The 20,806-nt window shown below is 38.4% G+C and overlaps 1 protein-coding gene across 1 annotated transcript in view; it reads right to left on the bottom strand.

The window, feature by feature from the left end:
• The window catches only part of MIPOL1 (mirror-image polydactyly 1), a 159,906-nt gene that overhangs the window by 130,486 nt on the left and 8,614 nt on the right, over positions 1-20,806 (bottom strand). The window contains exons 2-4 of the mRNA XM_069858457.1: positions 14,420-14,606; positions 12,204-12,345; positions 11,108-11,213 (exon numbers count right to left, since the gene is read on the bottom strand). Of these exons, the coding sequence (XP_069714558.1) occupies positions 11,108-11,213; positions 12,204-12,345; positions 14,420-14,606 (435 nt within the window). The remainder of the gene's footprint in view (positions 1-11,107; positions 11,214-12,203; positions 12,346-14,419; positions 14,607-20,806) is intronic.

The raw sequence follows: 20,806 nt of genomic DNA, 5'->3' as shown, positions 1-20,806 counted from the left end.
CTAATTGTTTTCTAATATGGGCAAAAGTAAATATGAAGAAGATGAACCATACCAAGTATGAGTTTACTGAGTCAAAGCAGTGTACATATTTTCTTAGTTGAACCTGATTCTTTCGGCAAACCTATCTTCTACACTTTTTAAACTACCTTTAGAATACAGCAGTAGTGAGAAGGTGTGTTGGAAATCATTCTAGTTTAAACAGTGGTTCATGATTTTCCAAACAACTGAACTCAGGGGGAAGGGAAGGAAGCATGGTTCCCAGGAAAACATTGTTTGCTGGTTTCCTAGAGGTCATCTGTGCAAATAAAAAACCTGAATAGGAGAAGCAAGAAAGAAGAAATTGTTAAGACTTAAAACGCCTATGACACGACAGCAGAAATCACTTCAGGATACTCATTTAAAAATGTAAAATACAGAATACAGGTGAGACCTTATAAGAATAAGACAAGATCACTATCCACACAGCTAGCTCAGAAGACACAAGTAAATATTGTAACAGTATAACAACTGGCTTTCAAGATAAGTCAGTTTTACAGAAATAATAACAACATTTTGGACTTCGCAAGGTGTTTGCAGATGTGATGAAAGACTGATTTTGGCTTTGGACTATGTAGAAAATAAAGTGATCCAAGAAATAGTACAATAAAAATTTCACTAGTGGTTTTTGTAACAAGCACTACTTAGAGTGATCAGTTACTTCTAAGAAAACAATATGGTGAGATAATAACAATGTTATGATATATTGCAGAAGGTCAGGGGGTTGCAGTTTAAGATATAGCATTCAAGATCAGTGGCTGATGAACAATGAGTGACTTGGGAGTTTCTTTGGTATTGATTCTGGTGCATCCAAAATAATTTTACTAGTTACTTGCACCATTACAGCAAAAATAAATACAAATGAGATGATAGGTTTTTACAAAAAGAGGTTCTAAGCATCTTGAATATTCAAGAACTGACTGAAATAATTAATGACTAAAAAAAAATAATTGATGCATGATTAGACTTCTGTTTCATATAGGTATACAGCTCTAACATAGGAGTGGATGTAGAACTCATGAGAAAAATGAAGCAAAGAATATTTTCTCTTTTTTTGCCTTTTGCAGACATAAATTACTCTGAAGGAAAAGTAGAAGCACTTGCTTGGCTGGGTTGTACTTAGAATTCAAGACTCCTGTAATAAGCTTCTTGTTTATCCTGCTCAGTTGCTTGCATGGAAAAACTGTCAGCTGAAATTTATCCTACAGAGAGGTTTAACCAAAGTGTTTTAGGGATTTTTGTTGTGTTTTCACTTTGGACTTCTGAGTAGCAGCTACATGAATGTGAGGAACTAGGGAAGTATACTGGGAAAAGCAGTGCAATGACCACCTGCCTTCTTATTTTCATCAGTTCTGTCATTCCAGTCCACCACTGCTGAGTCTCTGCCTGACTAATCACAGGAGGACTTGGAAACTATCCTTGCCATTTCCAGATGGGACTCTATCATTAAATTTTATTTAACCATAAAGATATATGATTGTACTCCTTACAAAACCACAGACATGCATGTATTTGTTATCAAGTCATTTCAGAAACCAAAATCCTCTGAGACCTCTTACTACTAGATTTAACGACTGTGCTCAAAATTCTTAAATAAGAAGCCAATCTTATCATAGCCAAATAAACAAAAAGACAGATTTACTGAACTGCTATGAAAGCCTTTAAAATTTGTCATTAACTGGTCTGCACATACATATTACAAAATGCAGGTAATCCCTAGAAACGTTCAAAGCCTAAGGCCCATACACAGTTCTTACTCAAGTTAATGGTAAACTACCATGAGCTCCAGGGCTGACTGTCGACTTAAAAACAGTGCTGAAATGTTCTGTTTCGAAACAACTTAAGTTCATAGCTCATTTTCTGAAAGTTACAATTCATTTACTTCAGTTATGACCTATAACTGAAAAATAAAAGCAAAACAGTGATAAGAAGATCATAGGAAAACTACTTAAGAGTTTTTACCGGTCTGTACCAGGAATTATAGACTACAAGTCATTTACACCTAAATGTGGCTTTACAGATAAAGCAATCTGAACAAACACTCATAGAACGCTGACTTCTTTATTGCTTTGTGCTTATTGTATGTATTTAGTGCATAGCATTCATCTGCTCCTACATTTCCAATGCTATAAACAATGTTCTTAATAAAAGGCTAAAGTTGCTTAGTGGCAGCTCTGCATAGGGTCTTCTTTGTGTACTTAGATTCCAATTCAATTAAAAAAAATAAAGTGGGAAAGAACAGCAGAGAATGTTACACACAGATCCCAAAGTAGTTCTTGTGAAAGCCAATCCCTGTAAAATACTTAAGCCTCTGCTTCTAATACACTAAACACAGCTAACTTCAAAATTTAAGCCATAATGCTGTTAAAACTTTTTTCCAGTGAATAATTGCTGGTGCCTGAATATTTACTTTAGGGGAGAAATATAAATGCATTAAAGTTTGGAAGTTATAGTTTGACAGATAAAGAAAAGATTTTGTAACATCCCAGGAAACAGATTATTTGCAGACCTTTTTATTCCTGAATCAACCCCAATTCTTTACATTCATCTAAGATTGTAGTGGGGAAGAGAGAAGGGCCATCACAAAAATATACAGAAGATAGAGGCTTGCTTATAATATACAAGCTCTACCCACGTTGTCCCCATGTGCTGGAAAATGAGGCAGCAGGGAAAAAACCAGCTGGTTTGAGCAAAGAGATCTGGGTGGACATGAAAAGGAAGAGGAATGTCGATGAGCTTTGGAAAAAGGGGCAGGCATCTTGGGTCAACTACAGGGAAGAAGTGAGATCATGCAGAGGAAAAATCAGGAGGGCTAAAGCCCAACTAGAACTTAGACTGGCCAATTCCGTGAAAGATAATAAAAAAATCTTTCTAGAAATACATCAGCAGTAAAAGGAGGACCAGGGAGAATATTCAGTCTTTATTGGCTACAAAGGGAACAACTGTGACAAAGGATGAGGACAAGGCTGAGGTACTTAATGCCTTCTTTGCCTCAGTCTTTAATAGTAAGGAAAGTTGTTCCCTGAGTGTACATCCCCATGAGCTAGAGGAGCAGAGCACAGCTCCCATGATCCAACATGAGGTGGTTAGAGATTTGCTTGGCCAATTAGACACTCACAAGTCTATGAGGCCAGATGGGATCCATCAGAGGGTATTGAGGGAGCTGGCAGATGTGCTTGCCAAACTGCTTTCTATCATCCATCAGCAGTCCTGGCTTACTGGGAAAGTTCCGCTTGACTGGGGGCTGGCTTGACCCATTTACAAGAAGGGTCGGAGGGAGGATCCAGGAAACTACAGGCCTGTCAGTCTGACCGCAGTGCTGGGGAAAGTCATGGAACAGGTGATCTTGAGCGCTATCATATAGCACATTCAAGAGAACCGGGTGATAAGTCCCAGTCAACACAGGTTCATGAAAGGCAGGTCCTGCCAAACTAACCTGATCACCTTCTATGACAAGGTGACCCACTTACTGGACGAAGGAAAGGCTATGGATGTATCTTCCTGGACTTCACTAAAGCCTTAGACACAGTTTCTCACAGCATTCTGCTTTGGAAACTGTCAGCCTCTGGCCTGCACAGGCGCGCACTCTCCTGGGTGGAAAACTGGTTGGATGGCTGGGCCCAGAGAGTGGTGGGGAATGGTGTTAATTCCAGCTGGAGGCCAGTGACAAGTGGGGTTCCCTAGGGCTCAGTGCTGGGTCCAGTCCTGCTCAATATCTTTATCAATGACCTGAATGAAAGCATTGAGCGCACTCTTAGCAATTATGCAGATGACATTAAGCTGGTAGGAAGTACTGAGCTGCTTGAGGGTAGGGAGGCTCTGCAAAGGGATCTGAACAGGCTGGACCGCTGGGCTGAGTCCAGTGGCATGAGGTTTAACAAGGCCAAATGCCGGGTTCTGCACTTGGGGCACAACAACCCTATGCAGTGCTACAGACTAGGGGAAGAGTGGCTAGAAAGCTGCCTGGAGGAGAAGGACCTGGGGGTGTTGGTTGACAGCCGACTGAACATGAGCCAGCAGTGTGCCCAAGTGGCCAAGAAGGTCAATGGCATATTGGTTTGTACCAGAAACAGTGTGGCCAGCAGGTCCAGGGAGGTTATTCTCCCTCTGTACTTGACACTGGTGAGACCACACCTCAAGTACTGTGTTCAGTTCTGGGCCCCTCACCACAAGAAGGATGTTGAGGCTCTGGAGCGAGTCCAGAGAAGAGCAACAAAGCTGGTGAGGGGGCTGAAGAGCAGGTCTTACGAGGAGCGGCTGAGAGAGCTGGGGTTTTTAGCCTGGAGAAGAGGAGGCTGAGGGGAGACTTTATTGCTCTCTATAACTACCTGAAAGGAGGTTATAGAGAGGAGGGTGCTGGCCTCTTCTCCCAAGTGACAGATGATAGGACAAGGGGGAGTGGCCTCAGGCTGCACCAGGGAAGGTTCAGACTGGATATCAGGAAAAGGTTTTTGACAGAAAGTCATCGGGCACTGGAACAGGCTGCCAAGGGAGGTGGCTGAGTCACCATCCCTGGAGGTATTTAAAAGACAAGTAGATGAGGCGCTCAGGGACATGGTCTAGTGGCAGATAGGAATTATTGGACTCAATGATTCAAGAGGTCTTTTCCAGCCTGGTGATTCTATGATTCTATAAATAGCTCAGTAATTTAAATTTTAACCTATGCCAGCTCATAGTACATTGTACTTCGAAGACCTGTACACAACTTTTTGGCAGTCAACAATTCTAAGAAATGGAAGGCAAAATTACAGAAATCAAGCTGCTAAAAATTAAGTCAATATGTTTGCAGTCACAAAACCCATCTTGGTTTTTTTTCCCCCCTCTCATTTAGCTGGATTGTCTGCCTTCCCATACAGAGGATTCAAATCCTACAGTTGTTTTTCAAATTCTGTTATTTATGAGGAAATAATTTGAAAAAATATTCAGGAAAAGTTTTGCTTAATGGAATCTTTTTAGGACATAACCCCCAAGAACTACATAGACTACATACACAAATGAATTACACAGAGAAAACTGAGTTAGGGAATATATACTTTACCTACATAAACTGTAAAATATTATTCATATTTAGGTTTATAAACACAAGGGTTGGGAACTATCGAGTTCCTTTGGCTAAAGCCCAATTTTGGCCTTATTTCAGTTTAATTGAAGAGGATCTTGAATTCATCTTCTCCATGAGATATCAGGAACTTGGATTTCTGTTTGTACCAAAGGTTAATAAGAAATGTGTCTGCAAAAGTCAAACAGCATTAAATACCAAAAACTGATTATTATTCTGCAGGAGTTGTTCTGTCATTCATAATCTCTCCATGCTCCAACCTTCCACAGCTAATCTTTAATGGATGACATGCAAGAAAGAAAAATAACATCTAAAAGGGACTCTAAAGTGAGCTTTGAAGAAATGGAAAATACTTTTTTTCTGTGCTGGAAGTTATTGCCACCCAAAGTTTATTACTGGCAAGATTACTTATTTCCTCTTACTTTATGGGATATTAAACTAACTCTAAGCTAATAGGCATTTGGATATTTGTTTTCACTTTTGCTGTTAGAACTATTGCCTATGCATTCAGGAATTATTTTTCATGTTAATTTAGGAAACTTCAAATAATGTTAACGAACATTTCCATACCATAATCAAGAATTCCAAACCACCAGAAAAGTTAATTCTTAACATTTTTGTAAAAACAGGCCTGAAAAAGAGACTTCATTGTAGGTATATTGCCCTAGTTTCTGAGAGACTGAAAGCTGTATAACGTATACAGCAGTATTAGAAGTACCGCTTTCCCCTTTTTACACCCTATATTTCCCAACATAATCGTGGTCTTTCTAAGAGCATCTGCAGAATGCTAACACAGTTTTCAGGCATTAAAGGTGTTGTGCAACACCTAACAGATCTAGCAGGGCTGGGCTCAATCAGCTGAATCCAATTTTACAAAGTATTAAAATTTGGTAACGTTACTATTAGATATTGGCAAAGCACCCCCTCCAGAATCGCCCTTGCTACAGAAAGATTTAACAAGCAATATTTTTTATTATGTTTTATTCAGAACTATTCTTAGTACAAATGTTCTTCTCTTCCTGATGGGGTACAGTACCTTCTGATGTTGGAGGAAATCCAACAGAAGAATAAAGAAGAAACAGCAGGAACCTGTGTCAACTAATACCACCAAAAGCAATAGTTTCTAATGCTTAAAAGCCTTCAACCAAACTGCAAATTCCCTAATTTTCCTTAGCCAGAAGTTCTAACATCCATTTTCCAGGCTAGCAAAATTAAAAAAAAAAAATCTTCTGAAAGTAACTTGCTTACAACACACAATACTAAATATTCTATTCCATCATGTATACCTTGACAGAGCTTTAAACTTGAAGGGGGAGGAGAATAGTATCAGGATTGCCTGAGGTAAGCTGAGGGATGACATGCCAAGGGTAGAGACAGGGTGCTAGCAAGGATGCTTAGCCGGGGCTACTGAGGTAATAGGGGCCAAGCGGGAAACATCATTGAAACCTCAAAGGAATTATGGGGTGTTCCTCTAAGAAGGTGACATGGCCAACAGCCCGGCTTAAGTGCCTCTAGACCAATGCATGCAGAATGGACAACAAACAGGAGGAGCTAGAAACCATTGTGCAGCAGGAAAGTCATGATATAGTTGCTAGCAGAACTGCCACCTTGGACTTCTGGAGGGCAGATTTTGGCCTCTGGAAGACTGGTAGACAGAATCCTCTGCAAGGCAGCCCTGAAGGGCAAAGGAGCCCAGGAAGGCTGGACATTCTTCAGGGAGGAAGTCCTAAAGATGCAAGAGCAGGCTGTCCCCATGTGCCAAAAGACAAGCTGGTGGTTAAGAAGACTGGCCTTGCTAAACAGAGAGCCCTGACTGGAACTCATTTATAAAAGGAGACTTTATGACCTTTGAAAGAAGGAGGAAGAGGGACAAAGCCCAGCTAGAACTTAATCTGACTACTGAGGTAAAGGACAATAAAAAATGTTTCTATAAATACATTGGAAGCAAAAGGAGGGCTGAGGAGAATTTCCAGCCTTTATTAGATGCAGGGGGAATGAAGAAAAGGCTGAGGCACTTAATTCCTTCTTCACCTCAGACTTTAATTATTTTTCTTCAGGTACACAGACCCTTGGGCTGGAAGACTGGGAGCAGAATGAAGCCCCTATAATCCAAGAAGAAATGGTTAGCAACCTATTACATCACTTAGATACACAAAAGTCTGTGGGGATGGATGGGATCCACCCAAGGGTACTGAAGGAATTGGTGGAAGTGCTCACCAAGCCACTTTCCTTCCATCGTTTATCAGCAGTCTTGTCTAACAGGAGAGATCCCAGCTGACTGGAGGTCAGCAAACGTGACGTTCATCTACAAGAAGGGCTGGAAGGAGGATCAGGGGAACTACAGGCCTGTCAGCCTGACCTCAGTGCCAGGTAAGGTTATGGAGCAAATCAGCTTGAGTGCCATCACATGGCACACACAGGACAACCAGGTGATCAGGCCCAGTCAGCACAGTTTTAGGAAAGGCAGGTCCTGCTTGATTAACCTGATCTCATTCTATGACAAGGTGATACACTTAGCAGATGAGGAAAATCCTGAGGATGCTGCCTACTTAGACTTTAATAAAGCCTTTGACACTGTTTCCCACAGCATTCTCCTAAAGAAGCCGGCAGTTCATGGCATAGACAGGCATACTCAGGTATGCTGGGTAAAAATCTGGTTGGATAGCAGAGAACAAAGAGTTGTAGTGAAGGAAGTTGCTGGACAGTCACAAGTGTTCTGTTTTAAACATCATTTACTTGGACAAGTGGATTGAGTGCTCCATCAGCAAGTTTGCAGATGACACAAAGTTGTGCAGGAGTGTTGATCTGCTTGAAGGAAGGAAGGCTCTACAGAGGGATTAGGACAGGCTGGATCAATGAGCTGAGGCCAGCTGTATGGAGTTCAACAAGGCTAAGTGTCAGGTCCTGTACTTGAGCCACAACAAGCCCATGCAATGCTACAGGATTGTGGATAAATGGCTGGAAAGCTGTTGGGTGGAAAAGGACGTGAAAGCATTGGTCAGCAGCTGGCTGAATAAGAGCCAGCAGTGTACCTAGGTGATTAAGGAGGACATGGACATCCTGGTTTGTACAAGAAACAGTGTGACCAGCAGGATCAGGGAAGTGATCATCCCCCTGTACTTGACACTGGTGAGGCTGCTCCTCAAGTACTGTGTTCAGTTTTGGGCCCCTTACTACAAGAAGGATATTGCTCTCCTCTGGACACACTCCAGCATCTCAATGAAGCTGGTGAAGAGTCTGGAGCACAAGTTGTATAAGGAGTCACAGAGGGAACTGGGGCTGTTCAGTCTGAAGAAAAGAAGGCTGGGGGAAGACCTTATCATTGTGTACAACTACCTGAAAGGAGGTTGTAGTGAGGTGGATGTTAGTCTCTTCTCCCAAGAAACAAGTGGTAGGATGACAAGTTATACCAGGGGAGGTTTATAACAGATATTAAGAAAAACTGCTTCACCAAAAGGGTTGTCAAGCACTGGAACAGGCTGCCCAGTGCTTGAGTCACCATTCCTATTTAAAAGACGTATAGAGGTGGCGCTTGAGAGACATGGTTTAGTTGTGGACTGGGCAGTGTTAGATTAAGGGTTGGACTTGATGATCTTAAAGTTCTTTTCCAACCTAAATAATTCTGTGATCTTCTGCCTTAACTCTACTTCTTATTCTCTCATGAAGCATTTAACAAATTTACACTTTTCACTGCTTCTTCACAAAGTAAAATCATAAAATGACAAGCTTTGGGTTATTTCTTTCTGAAGACTGTTGAAGTTTCATTTTAAAATGGCCTTTGTCTTCAGCTTTTCTGTTCTTTCCACAGGACTTTTTTAGGTAAAACACATCAATTCAGAGGGTTATATTTTAAAACAGAGTTGTAATATTCCTCAAAGTAGATGACATTTTTATGGTGTACCTTTCTGATGTTTTTTACAACATAATTTTGTGGAGTCATTTTCTTATCATAAAGTCAGTACTAAGTAATAATAAAAATGTAAACACCCATATTTATAAGCTTCACTCTACCATGTGTTATACGCTGTAGTAATTAAACATTAACTAGCAACACGAAATCACAGCAGCATGTGTTCTCCTTTCCTCAAAGGACTTAGCAAGTGAAGAAAAAGTTTTTCCTTAAACACACTGACTGTTCTTTATCAGGTTCTGCTTGTCCATTAGAACTGACTCCAAGGCTTTTATGAGAAACACATAGATCTCCACGAATTCAGTTTAGTTCACATCATTCCACATTTCAAAACGTTTATCCAAACTTGGTAACATTCTCAGAACTGTAAGACAGGAAGCAAAAAAACCATGAAATATTAATGATGCTTCCTTTTGGCAAACAGCTTAAGTAGTAAGAAGCCTCCTGCCCACTCTCTCGGCATTTAAAGGATTTTATACTTCCTGAACTCGTAAAAGGAGAAAAAGGTATTTTTTAAAGGTCATCTGTATTACACATTGTAGTTCTCATTAAAATTTGGTTTATTTTTCTGTTTAAAATGGATGAACTATGTTAATTATTATATCCATACTAATGCCATACTGTTTTGAATAGAATATTATGCTTAGGACATAATTAGAAAGTTTAAACAGTAATGTAGAAAAAAACAATTTACTAATAAACACTTCAATTGTACCCATAAAAATGAAACCAAACATGTTTTTGACACACCTTCTGCCATACATTTCTTCCCAGGTTTTAATGAGCAATGAACACCTATATCAAAGAGAATATTTCTCTATTATAGGAGGTAAAACACTGTGCAAGTATCCAGGAACAAACACAAAACTTGGGATTCGACCCAAACAATTTTTATTAGATATGGCTCCTGGATAGAACTACGATACATAGGGTAGATTTTTTTCTTCTGAAAATAAAGCAGGCAGTTTATGTAAAATGAAATAAGAATAAAATTATGTGTGTATTTCAATTTGCTTCCTAATATGTAGAATAGATTTGCCTTTCCCTTCTTTCACCAGAGAAAATCTAGTAACTGTCTCTTCCATCTATAATATACACAGAACATAGAATTCTTAGGAGTGACATTAAGTAGAAAGTCAGACATCTGTTTTTTCAGCTGGGTGGTTTGTTTTCTGCTCCATTCCCCTGAAGACAGTTACTATTCCTCCTTTCAGTACTAATATTTTGGGAACAGGTATTAGTTATTATTAAGACTGTATGAAGCATGTGTGGTCTATTTGGACGCGATTTTACCTAGCTTACACTTTATTTATAAACAAATGATACAATGAATTTGTAAAAGCACTCACATTCATTTCCTTGAAACAACTGGAGAGAAATCTCACAGTATTTTTCATCCATTGTAAATACAGTCACTTTTTAATAATAAAAACACTCAGCTTCATTACTTCAGAAATTTCCAGAACTGTAGAATACAGACTGTCTCCATTCTTGTATGTCTACCCAAAGAACAATTAACAACAGATACAAGCATTAATCCACTTTCAACCATAAACTTTAGAATCTTACATTTTGTGAGTCTGTATAAACTTCATTCACTGGAGACATACCATCATCAGACAAAAATCCATTAACTATCGCAAGAACAGATTTTTCAAGAAAAGGGCAAGTCTTTAGTTGAGGTGAATGTGTGACTACCTTCATACACGGGGAGGGGGTAGTATAGCTGTGAACAAGCTAAAACAATAAGTGGTATTTGAACTGCTGGTTGAAAGGTAGAGGCACTGGTAATCATTATTTCCCCTTGTTTGTTCAGGACCTTCCAACAAAACAAACAACCTTTTTGTGATTGGATTGACATGGTGTTAACAATGCATTTAATGCCCAAATCAGTATGAATACAGGTAAAGCTCCTGCTAATACCAGTACCAGGATGTTAAATGCCATCTATTTTCTAAGCAACTCTAAACAGCCACGCATAAAAAAAAAAAAGTCCAATCTTCCCTCCTTCAGCAAATAAAGCTAACATTCACTGGGCAATGTCATATAGCAACGGCGAGTACTGTATAAGCCATACAGCCATCTGTTAAACGCTTGCCTACCAGCAATCTTTTCTGCAATCTTTGCTTCTGTAGCTCCCTCTTGCAGTTCTAAGTCCAGTTTTATTGTCTTCAGCTCCTTGTCCTTTTCAGCCAGCTTATCCTGAAGCTGAATTGAACAAATGGACAGTAAGAATCTTACCCCGCTGAAACAGTCAGTCAGCTCTTTCAACATGAAAATTTTAAAGAATAGTTTCTTATTCCCAAAATACAAACACTAAGAGATACAACAGAAGTTCAATTAATTACATTTATTTATCTAAAGAACAAATATTAAAAATATCTTTTTTTATCTTCTGCGCTATCTTGTTCTGCAAGACAAGCAGCAATGTGTGCGCCATTATTTTTATTTGGGATTCTCTTCTTCAGGTATCACCAGCTGTGGCCCTTCTTGCTATGTTCAATGACTGGTCATCAATGACGTTCCATTGCATGGAAAACAATGCTGGTGGTGTCTCCATGAATAGCCTATTTCCTACCAAGAATACTCACATCACAGCCCACAGAGACTGTGGGGTAAATATATAATTTTTCACATGCATCACCAAATGGAAAAGTAGTATTTTTTCACATGTTGAGGCCTTTCTTTTAACTTTCTTTTCACTAAATCTTTCTTGGACAGATATCTGAGCTTGCCTTTGAATATTCAACAACACTTCACAGAAAGACTATAGACTTTTATGTTGTTTAGATGCATGGAACCACTACTAGCGCTAGAAGCAATGCAGTGAGCAGTAGGATGGAATTCTCCTCCCTTCAATAAAGAGAAGGTACCAAGGCACATTCAAGGACCACATGTAGAAAAGCACAAGCTCCAGGTTCTACTAATGAAACCCTGGTCTTGGTTTTAGTCCTTCTTGGTTTTCACCCATAATGCAAGAATCTATGATTAAAAAGGTCAAAGGGTAGGATGAAAGACTTTTTTAATTCCAGAGAAGCAGTTGTTAAGCAGACACTAAGAATCCAAAATGACAAGAAAGCTAGTTACTGATTGGTGCACTCAAATAAATAACACAACTAAATTAGGAATATTAAAATGTATGTTTTGTAAGACAACCATAACAGAACAAGAAATGTGATCTGAAAATCTTAATTGCACCTTTTTATTTTTGGCCCTCAGAGTATCCAGTTCTCTTAAAAGGAATGCAGTTTCTGTTTTTCCACCTAAATCTGCAGAATCCTCCCATAAGCATGTAAATTCAAGGGACATCCTGTTAGCCTGTCTTTCTATGGTGTTGTGTCTAGAAGGGGGGAAAAAAAGAAAGAAAAATAATGCAAAACCAATTACTTCCCCCACCACAAAATAAAATACAAATAAATAAATTCATCAACACGTCAACCATTACAAATGCATTAGATAGCCAGTAAAAGGGATGTCCTATCACGTCTTAAATCTGTAATTCTGAAAAAAGTTTGTAAATCTGGATAAGTAAATAAATATACTACAGTGCTAAGGCACAAAACAGATGAATATAAATTCGTCATGAAGCCTATAAACATAAAATGCTTATGGGAAGCAAATATTAAAAACTTGTGCTTCACACAGAGTGAAATTGTTGTGAAACATACGGGGATCAAATTGATAATCAGGTTAAAAGAAATCAAATTATTTGGTAGGATGGACAATTCTACATGAAGTAAAATGAGAATATCCAGAATACAAGATCTAGGAGCTCAACTTGAAGATATTTGTAAAATGATTCTAAATATCATAACTGACAACAAGAATTCTATGCTGTACACCACTCAAGAGTTTTAAGATAACTTATTTAGCCATGGACAAGGAAAATTAAGATTCCACGGCCACTAAAATTTTGTCTCAAGGTAAGACTTTTCTAAAACTCCTTGGCTCCCTGTTGATACTCACAGACAACTCAGATCTCACTTGTAAAATGCAGCAAAAGCAGCAGATGAATGGACTAGAAGGGGTTTAGTAAGTAATTTTAACATTTGGTTTCCTTTAGTGTTTTCTGTTTATAGACTTCACAGGCAATGAGTGATAAGAAGTAGCCACAGAAGAGCTATACCTTCTGAACTTCTACTGTATACGTTACTTTCATTACATGTAATTCATAACCTAGAAAGAAAAGGAAAGCTATCTGTTGCTCCAAAGAGTTATTCTCTTAGGTAGGCAATTGTTTGTACTTAGCCACCCCTTTCTTCACCTGCTTCCACTGGATTTATTTTCTCTATGGTACTTTAAGAAGGAAGTTAAGATCTATACTCACAGGCAAACTATGGCGCAACCTAAAGCACATCTAACATAGGGAGCAGAGAAATTCACAATAAAAAAGTGCTTGGTGTATTACACTATATATATGGTGGAAGAATCCTTAAACTGCTTATCTCCCCTTTCAAGATTCTTCAAAGCCTATTTCATCTTTGTCTAGAGCTAAAATTTCATTTAGTATTGTTTTAGACTGTGATAGATGTATTGCCCAGACATTACAGAACTAAAGCTGTTTTTCATGCATTTTCCATGTTCAGGAGGTGCTTCCAATGAACAAGTTCAAATATGCCTCAGCATCATCTTTCAATCCCTCACATGTTTTCTTCCTGATGTCTAAAGGAAAACTTGACAAGTCTCATGAGATGGTGGTACACTAAGACCATCATCTACAATGCAAATCAACATTTCCCGGGTCGCTCTATATCAAGGTATCTTTTCATCCTTGATTCTAGTTTCAGTTTGTTTGGAGAAGGAGATATTTTGTACAGTTTACATGGTGAGTTTTAGGCCTATAGCTTTGGGATCCCACATGCGATACATTTGCACATGAAACTTTAACGTACTGACTGCTGTGGGAGGTTTATCTCAGTGTTTGAGATCAGCCTGAGTGCCAGTGTGAGTGACACTGGTGTAGGATAGGAGCAACAGTCTTTGGCTGACTCTGCTGGCCTGTACTTAAGCACTCAAGACTGTATTTGGCTTCCAGTGCAAGATGCATTGCCTTAACAGTGTTTTTCAGCCCCTAATGAAGAAAAAAAAGCAACAAGACAAATTGAAAAGTACTAGGGACTGGGTTTGGCCTAATCAGGCACCACCAGATCATACTAAATATGACAAAACCAGGTGTAGAATCTGTCAGAATAAGCCATTGCCGTGATTGTATTGTCTATCAGTGCTAGAGAATACAGTGGTGAAATGCTGTATTCCGTGAGGGAAGAAGGGCAGATATGGTAAGCTTAAGTAACAAGCTGACTTACTGATTCTCAGTTAGCAAGTAAACTTCCCTATCTTTATAAAAAAATCCATATGTATATTGTCTACAATTTCAATGTAGAGAAACTATATATAGGGATATTTGTTTTTACCTTGATTCTTCACGACTGGAATTACAATTATTTGCATCTCCTCCTCTTCGACTGAGTACTGGCCAGTCCGAAAGTTTCGGTGTTTCAGCTTCTGCCTGGATGAAAATTTCTGGGTTTTTTTGAGAATTCTGATGAAACTGAAAATCAACACAGATGTCTTCTTTATTCCGATCCAGTATGGGCATTTCTACTTGGACATAGAAGCAAACACATTTTTTCATTTGAAAAAAGAAACATAAACTTGAGATCTCTCATTTAAAAATGACTTGCTATATTCTTATTTGTAGCACAAAGGAAAAAGTACTCTGGTTTCAGATTCACAGCTTCCTCATCCCTATAAGGAATGACAGTTGTGTTACTTAGGAGATACTACCTATTTACTGGATTTTTCTTATGGAAACCTGAAAAATTCCTCATCATTTCTGAATTCCTATTCCTCTTAAATGACTGCATAAAGTAATGCTGATGCTAGGAAATGAACCATCTTTTGTAAAAATCAGCTCTGTCCTAGTCAGACATGATGAATTTCTGCTGTAGATAGGGAAAACTGCAGGTTGTGAACTAGACTCATATTGAGGTCTTTTTTTCAAATCAATTTAGCTACAAAAAGAGTATCAGCAAGCTGTATTTAGCAACTACAAAAAGGCCCCATTATTCACTCCTGAAGAGTGTAAGGTACGGCCTCATACAATGAAAGAACTTGAAGAATGCAAAGCACAAATTGTGTCAAATTATCTGTTTAAGATGTTGAGTGTGATAGTTCTCTTAAGCTCAGCTAGTAGGTATTTTTAGGACATATTTCTGATATCAAAGTATTTAAATGAAAGAAAGACCAACATACCATGAATGTTTTTTCATAAGTAAGAACCAGTAAGTTTTAATTATGGAACTACATTAAAAAAATGAGAAGGGAGAAGCCTAAAAAAGCTGCAAATGGAAAAAAGTGCATATACTCTTCATTCTTAAATTTAGATTAGTAGAGAATAAACACTGCAGCTATTGCTCATTTAATAAAGTCTGCATTTCCAAACATTCTGCATAAATTATACGGTATAATTATTGGATACAACTTATTACTTTTTCCTCAAAAATAACAGAAACCGTTTATACAGTGGCAATCATGTACAAAGCCTAAAAATACATATCAGTCAGAATCGAAGTGTCATGCTGCATGCAAGAAACAAAAGCACAGATTGCAAGTCAAACATCTCTAAAATCTGTTACAATAGATCACTCTTTCCTTGAAGAAGGAAAGACATAGCCACTGGCACAGGAAGCATCCCGAAGGCATGGAGATATGACTCGTGGATTGGCTGGAGTCAGTTTAACAAGTTCCCATACAAAGCTATGTGTTACTCTCTTGACAAAAAAGTTACTGTATCCATTGCTCATCTGTATTCTTATTTACTCGAGCACAAATCCACTTGAACCCACTCTCACCATTCTTCTAAACTATAACCACTGCTTTTTGTACTAGATCAACAACAGTCAAAAGCATATCAGAACCTTTGCATCTGAGCAGTAATAAACATATGGGAACCATAACTTGATAAACATTCATCAAGTATAAAGTAATGTTACTTTCAGTACAGTGATAGAAGTGTGTTCCTTAGATTATTTCACAGCTAATGCAGAAACTGAACACAGCCCATGACCACCTGGATTTTTTGAGCAAATGCATGCTGTCCTTCACTGGCTTGAAATCCTGCAGGTTTTTGAGCAGAGATTTCCTTTTAAGTGCTACTACATTTTAAAATGGGATTAAACCTTCTTCTCCTTCTTATACTAAGTATCAGTGATCTCTAAAGAAATAGGCATTAAAAAACTTAGCATGTATACTTTAAAAACTTGCCCCAACTTGGGAATGGCAACACACGGGGTGAAATCCTCTCCAGTTGGTACTACCTGAAAACTAACCTAGTCTGAATTTCAATACCTGCAAAGCTTTTTACAGGGAGGCATACACTTGGTTGATATTTTTCCCATTTGATTTATATTATAAAGAACTGCCTATCAAGCATCATCCTGTCAACTTCTCCCATTTCAGATGCAAGAATCTGTACATATACGGTTGCAAATTATTCTTTAACACACTGAAGGGGAAGTGCAATGCTTCACTTGCTAGAACAACTTGTCCTACTCTTCTTCTATAGGGCATCAATATTTTCTATAAGCTATATATGTTTGAAGTGCCTCAGCTGAAGTGTGTTGTGTTCTGTGCAAGCACCCGAGTGTATCTGTTGCAAGAACCAGAGACTGTATTGCCATGAACCTTTGTTCCTTATTTAGCATTACTGCACTCTCCTTTGGCCCACACTGTACGAAAATTGGAGGAGAAAAAACTTCTTATTCTAAAATGCAAAGAAGACTAGATGAGAGAATGAAGCAAACATGTCTGCGTGACGAGACAAACATCTGCATTAGGTGCGGGAACATTCTACAGAGAACAAGGCCTGGATGCTGTGAGATTGTTTAATACTGACCAACTCTAACAAGGCCTTGAGACAGAGAGCCAAAAGATAAACAGGGGCCAGCTGGGAGGAATGCAGCAGCTAGTTCAGTGGGAACGAGTACCAGATGAAAGAAAAACCATTAAAGAGAACTATTAACATAGTTAATTTTAGTATAACTTGGTTTCTTAGCACGTGCAGTAGTTTAGCCAATAATATGTTAGTAATAGCCTTATGGACAGCTACCTTTAACCGATAATACACTGTAGATACCCTCGTGGGCACCCAGTTACGTAACCGAAAAGGGTTTATAAAGAAACAGCTAAGCTCAATAAAGTGAACATTCGCTGATCACATTGATCTCTGCGTTTTGATTCCATGCTCCCATCAACAATTAGGAGCTGAACTTCAGGCTAAATCCTTAGGCCATGTCAAGATATAGATCTTTATGCCTACAACTGTAAGTTACAGCAGCTGGAAAAAAATAGAATTTAGAATAGGAGTACACCTATGTTGGCCTTTATTAATGTTAATGCTGTTTCTTTAAGCAATTTACATTTGCAGCACAACTCTTTATCCAAAGTCAATTCCCTCAAGCACATAAGTAAGACTAAGCAGCATCACAGCAAGCCTGTAAGTGGCAAAACACAGAGGACCTATTTTTTCCCTCTACCAGCTTTGTAAGAGAACATGACGGCAGCCTTCCCTGCTCAGAACTGGAAGCACTGTGCCCAAGGGCAATAAGGTTAGAGGATTTTACTTGTTTAATAAAGCTGAAATGCATTTTTTGTCAACATGCTAAATCTGTCAGTACAATACTTTGTGAAAGACATTTTGAACACTGTCAGACTAATAGGCATAGTGATTTTTTTATTTTTAAAACCACTTCATTCTTCATATAGCCCATGACACTGACCCCAAGGAATTTAAACTTTGGTACATGATAGCTTGTTTTGCTGTCAAACTGAGTAGCAATATTAATCAATGTACTTCAGTGCTTTTCCTCATGCTTCCTGCAAATTGTATTGTGCACTAATTACCAATGCTGAAGAGACACACTGGGGAGTAAGTAGCATTTGCAATAACCAGGCTGCACAAGGAACATCAGAGAAAGGGTAAAACAGCCTTGCAAGCTTTAGAAAAAATGCTGTGGTTTTCATTAAGTGGTATCACCACCATTGATTCTGGTTCTTGAATATACTAAACAACTTATTTTCCATATAAAACAGAACAAGTTCAGTAGCCCAGATTAATATTTCACTATAGGGAGAAGCTGAACAGCTGATCTTCTGTATGTATTTATCTTGAATGAATAGCTTGTTCACAGTGAGGGAAAGAAAAGCAAATGTTAGGAAGAAAGAATATAAAGACACTAGAATTAAAGCTGGGAATTGATTGTGTGGGACATAAGGGGAAGATAATGCTGTCATGACTTGAAATAGTAAAGGCAGAACAGAATTCAATGTTAAGCTGGGAGTGGTTAGAAAGGCAAGGGAAAACATTGAACCTAACACATTTTGCAGGCAGCCACTATTTCTAGCAGCTTCCTCTTAGAAGTGGGTAATTGGCACTGAGACCAAAGAAAGCACAGCATTAGAGAACTCTGTACTGATTACATGGAAAAAAGTGTTGAAGATGTAAATGCACAGAAGGTGCATATTCATCTGTAAGGCTAAGGAGACGGTAGCTTCCCTTTTTATATCACTCAGGGTATGCAGCAGTCCTGTCATCCAGCAGAAGCTGGATGGGCACCTCTTTCCTCCTGTTTGTAGTCTTTTGGCACCTCACTATCCAAACTGTGCTGATGAGCTCAGAGGTTTGCAGGGGATCTCTGTGGATTAAAAATAAAGGAAAACAAACACAAACCAAAGGAACATGCATGCAGCACTGCAAAACATGCGGCTGGCTACAGATCTGCCTGCAGGATGAGTACGGGGACATTAGAAGCTCTTGGTGTTCCAAACCAGCTTCAAGTGTAACAGTACTTACTACTTGCTACCTGTAGCTTCCTAGTATTTGTTTTAAGCTGGCCTGTGGCATGGACAAAGCATGTTCTCATCTGTCTGCAGAAAGACTGCCTGAATTAACCCCTAGAGGGATGGCTGTAAGAGGCAGACCAGGAAAAAGCAAAACTAGGAAGGAAGAGAATGAGCCATACACACTCTGGGAGCATGAGCAAAGCTGACTGCAAACTCAGTAGCTTATTCTTCCTATGTGACACTGTCAAATTAAAAACATTTGAAAAAATGCAGAACAGAACATTATGCTATGTTTGAGAAACTAACTGCAACCTCAGTCACTATAAGTCCCCAAAATTCAGTGATTACAAACTATGCTGTTAATCATGTATTTTTCCTTCTCAGTCTGAGCAGCAACACAGCTTCAATTTCTATGGTTTTTTTTTTTGTTTGTATCATACCAAAAACTCTGAATTTCAAACACCAAGATGGAATACTCACCATCCAAAAAAACTATCAAAGCAAGGAGCCACACTGCCCCTACACCAAAATAGCATATTTCTACTAGAATAAAAAGGCACACTTAATACAGTTTAAAAATATTTGCTCTTGCCCCTGCCTGCAAACCACACATCTACCTCAACTTGTTGCAATAACTTTCAATTGTGTAATAGCATTACTTGAGAACTTCACCTTTTTATTTTCACCAGACTAATTGCTATTCTTTATTAGTGACTTTCAAATTAACTACATTTCTTGTATGTTAATAATATCACAATCATTTCAGAAAAGATAATTTTGGGGTATGAGTGTTTGACAATGCACACACACTTGCAAGCGTTCTAGCAAGCTATCAGGACAAGACACTTGCTTCATTAATAAAATGCAATTTTAATAGCTCTACATGAAAAATGGATTATGTAATTGTGGAATTGTTTTAAGGTCATAACATCTAATGCTACCGGACGTGAATTCATAGATATGCATAATAAATAAACAGAAACTAAATGTTTCAGTCTAATGGAAAATTTGAACCTGAAAGCCACTAACTTTTCAAGCTATGCAAGTCATATTAGTACTATTGCCATATTAGTCATATTAGTACTATTCCTTCACGAGCTGAAAATGGTGAGTCAGACTTTTTGTCAAAGACAAACATTCATTCATTCAGCTCTGACTACTGGAACTTCTACCAAACAGAATGACTGTGAAAGACTCAGCTTGCTCAACAGTTCACCCCTTACTGAATGATTAAAAAGCATAAATCCTGAAAATCAGTGTGAAACTAGAATTAAGTCAATTTATAGGCATAAATATGCAAAGAACAAAAATGAGGCTGGTGGAAGAAACCTGATCCTATTGCCTGGCATAAGTGGAAAGAAAAGAGCTGGTTTATGTTTTATGCATTTTCCTAATGCCTGTCATTTCCTTTTACAGTCATATTACATTTGGCACAGATAAAACATACATGATGTACATGGTATCTCAAAGGGTGTTCATTATTTTTGACTTTTCCCTCACTATTTTCTATCCAAAATCTGCAAAAATGTTTTCAGAGTTAATCCCAAGAAAAGACACTATACCTGGTTTTCAAGAATGTCATTCTTGCTTCTGGCAAAGAATTACAAAAGCTCAGTACACAAAGTACAAGGTCAATATATGTTTTCTCCAAAACAAACAAACAAAAGTGTACTGTTATTCATCTTTGGACTTAACTACAGATTTACTTACATTAACAATTATTCATACTCCTTCAGTGCAGTGTAGTATACTGAGAACCAATAACCTGCAACTAACAGCAAATGGCTGTCCCTTCATGACACACTTTCTAACGTTTAAAGATAAGTGGGCAAACTTTAAGGTCATTATTCAGTAGGACTCTAAGATATCAATAAATCACTTCTATAGCATAGCAGAATGTCAGTCCCAGGAATATAATAAGTGAAGACTGAGCTCAGAGTAGTTTTGTTATGCAAAGC

The sequence above is a fragment of the Phaenicophaeus curvirostris genome, chromosome 5 (assembly GCF_032191515.1).
Source record: "Phaenicophaeus curvirostris isolate KB17595 chromosome 5, BPBGC_Pcur_1.0, whole genome shotgun sequence".
NCBI lineage: Eukaryota > Metazoa > Chordata > Aves > Cuculiformes > Cuculidae > Phaenicophaeus > Phaenicophaeus curvirostris.
Note: the sequence above shows the minus strand (reverse complement) of the source record. Positions and strands in the feature narration are given on the sequence as shown.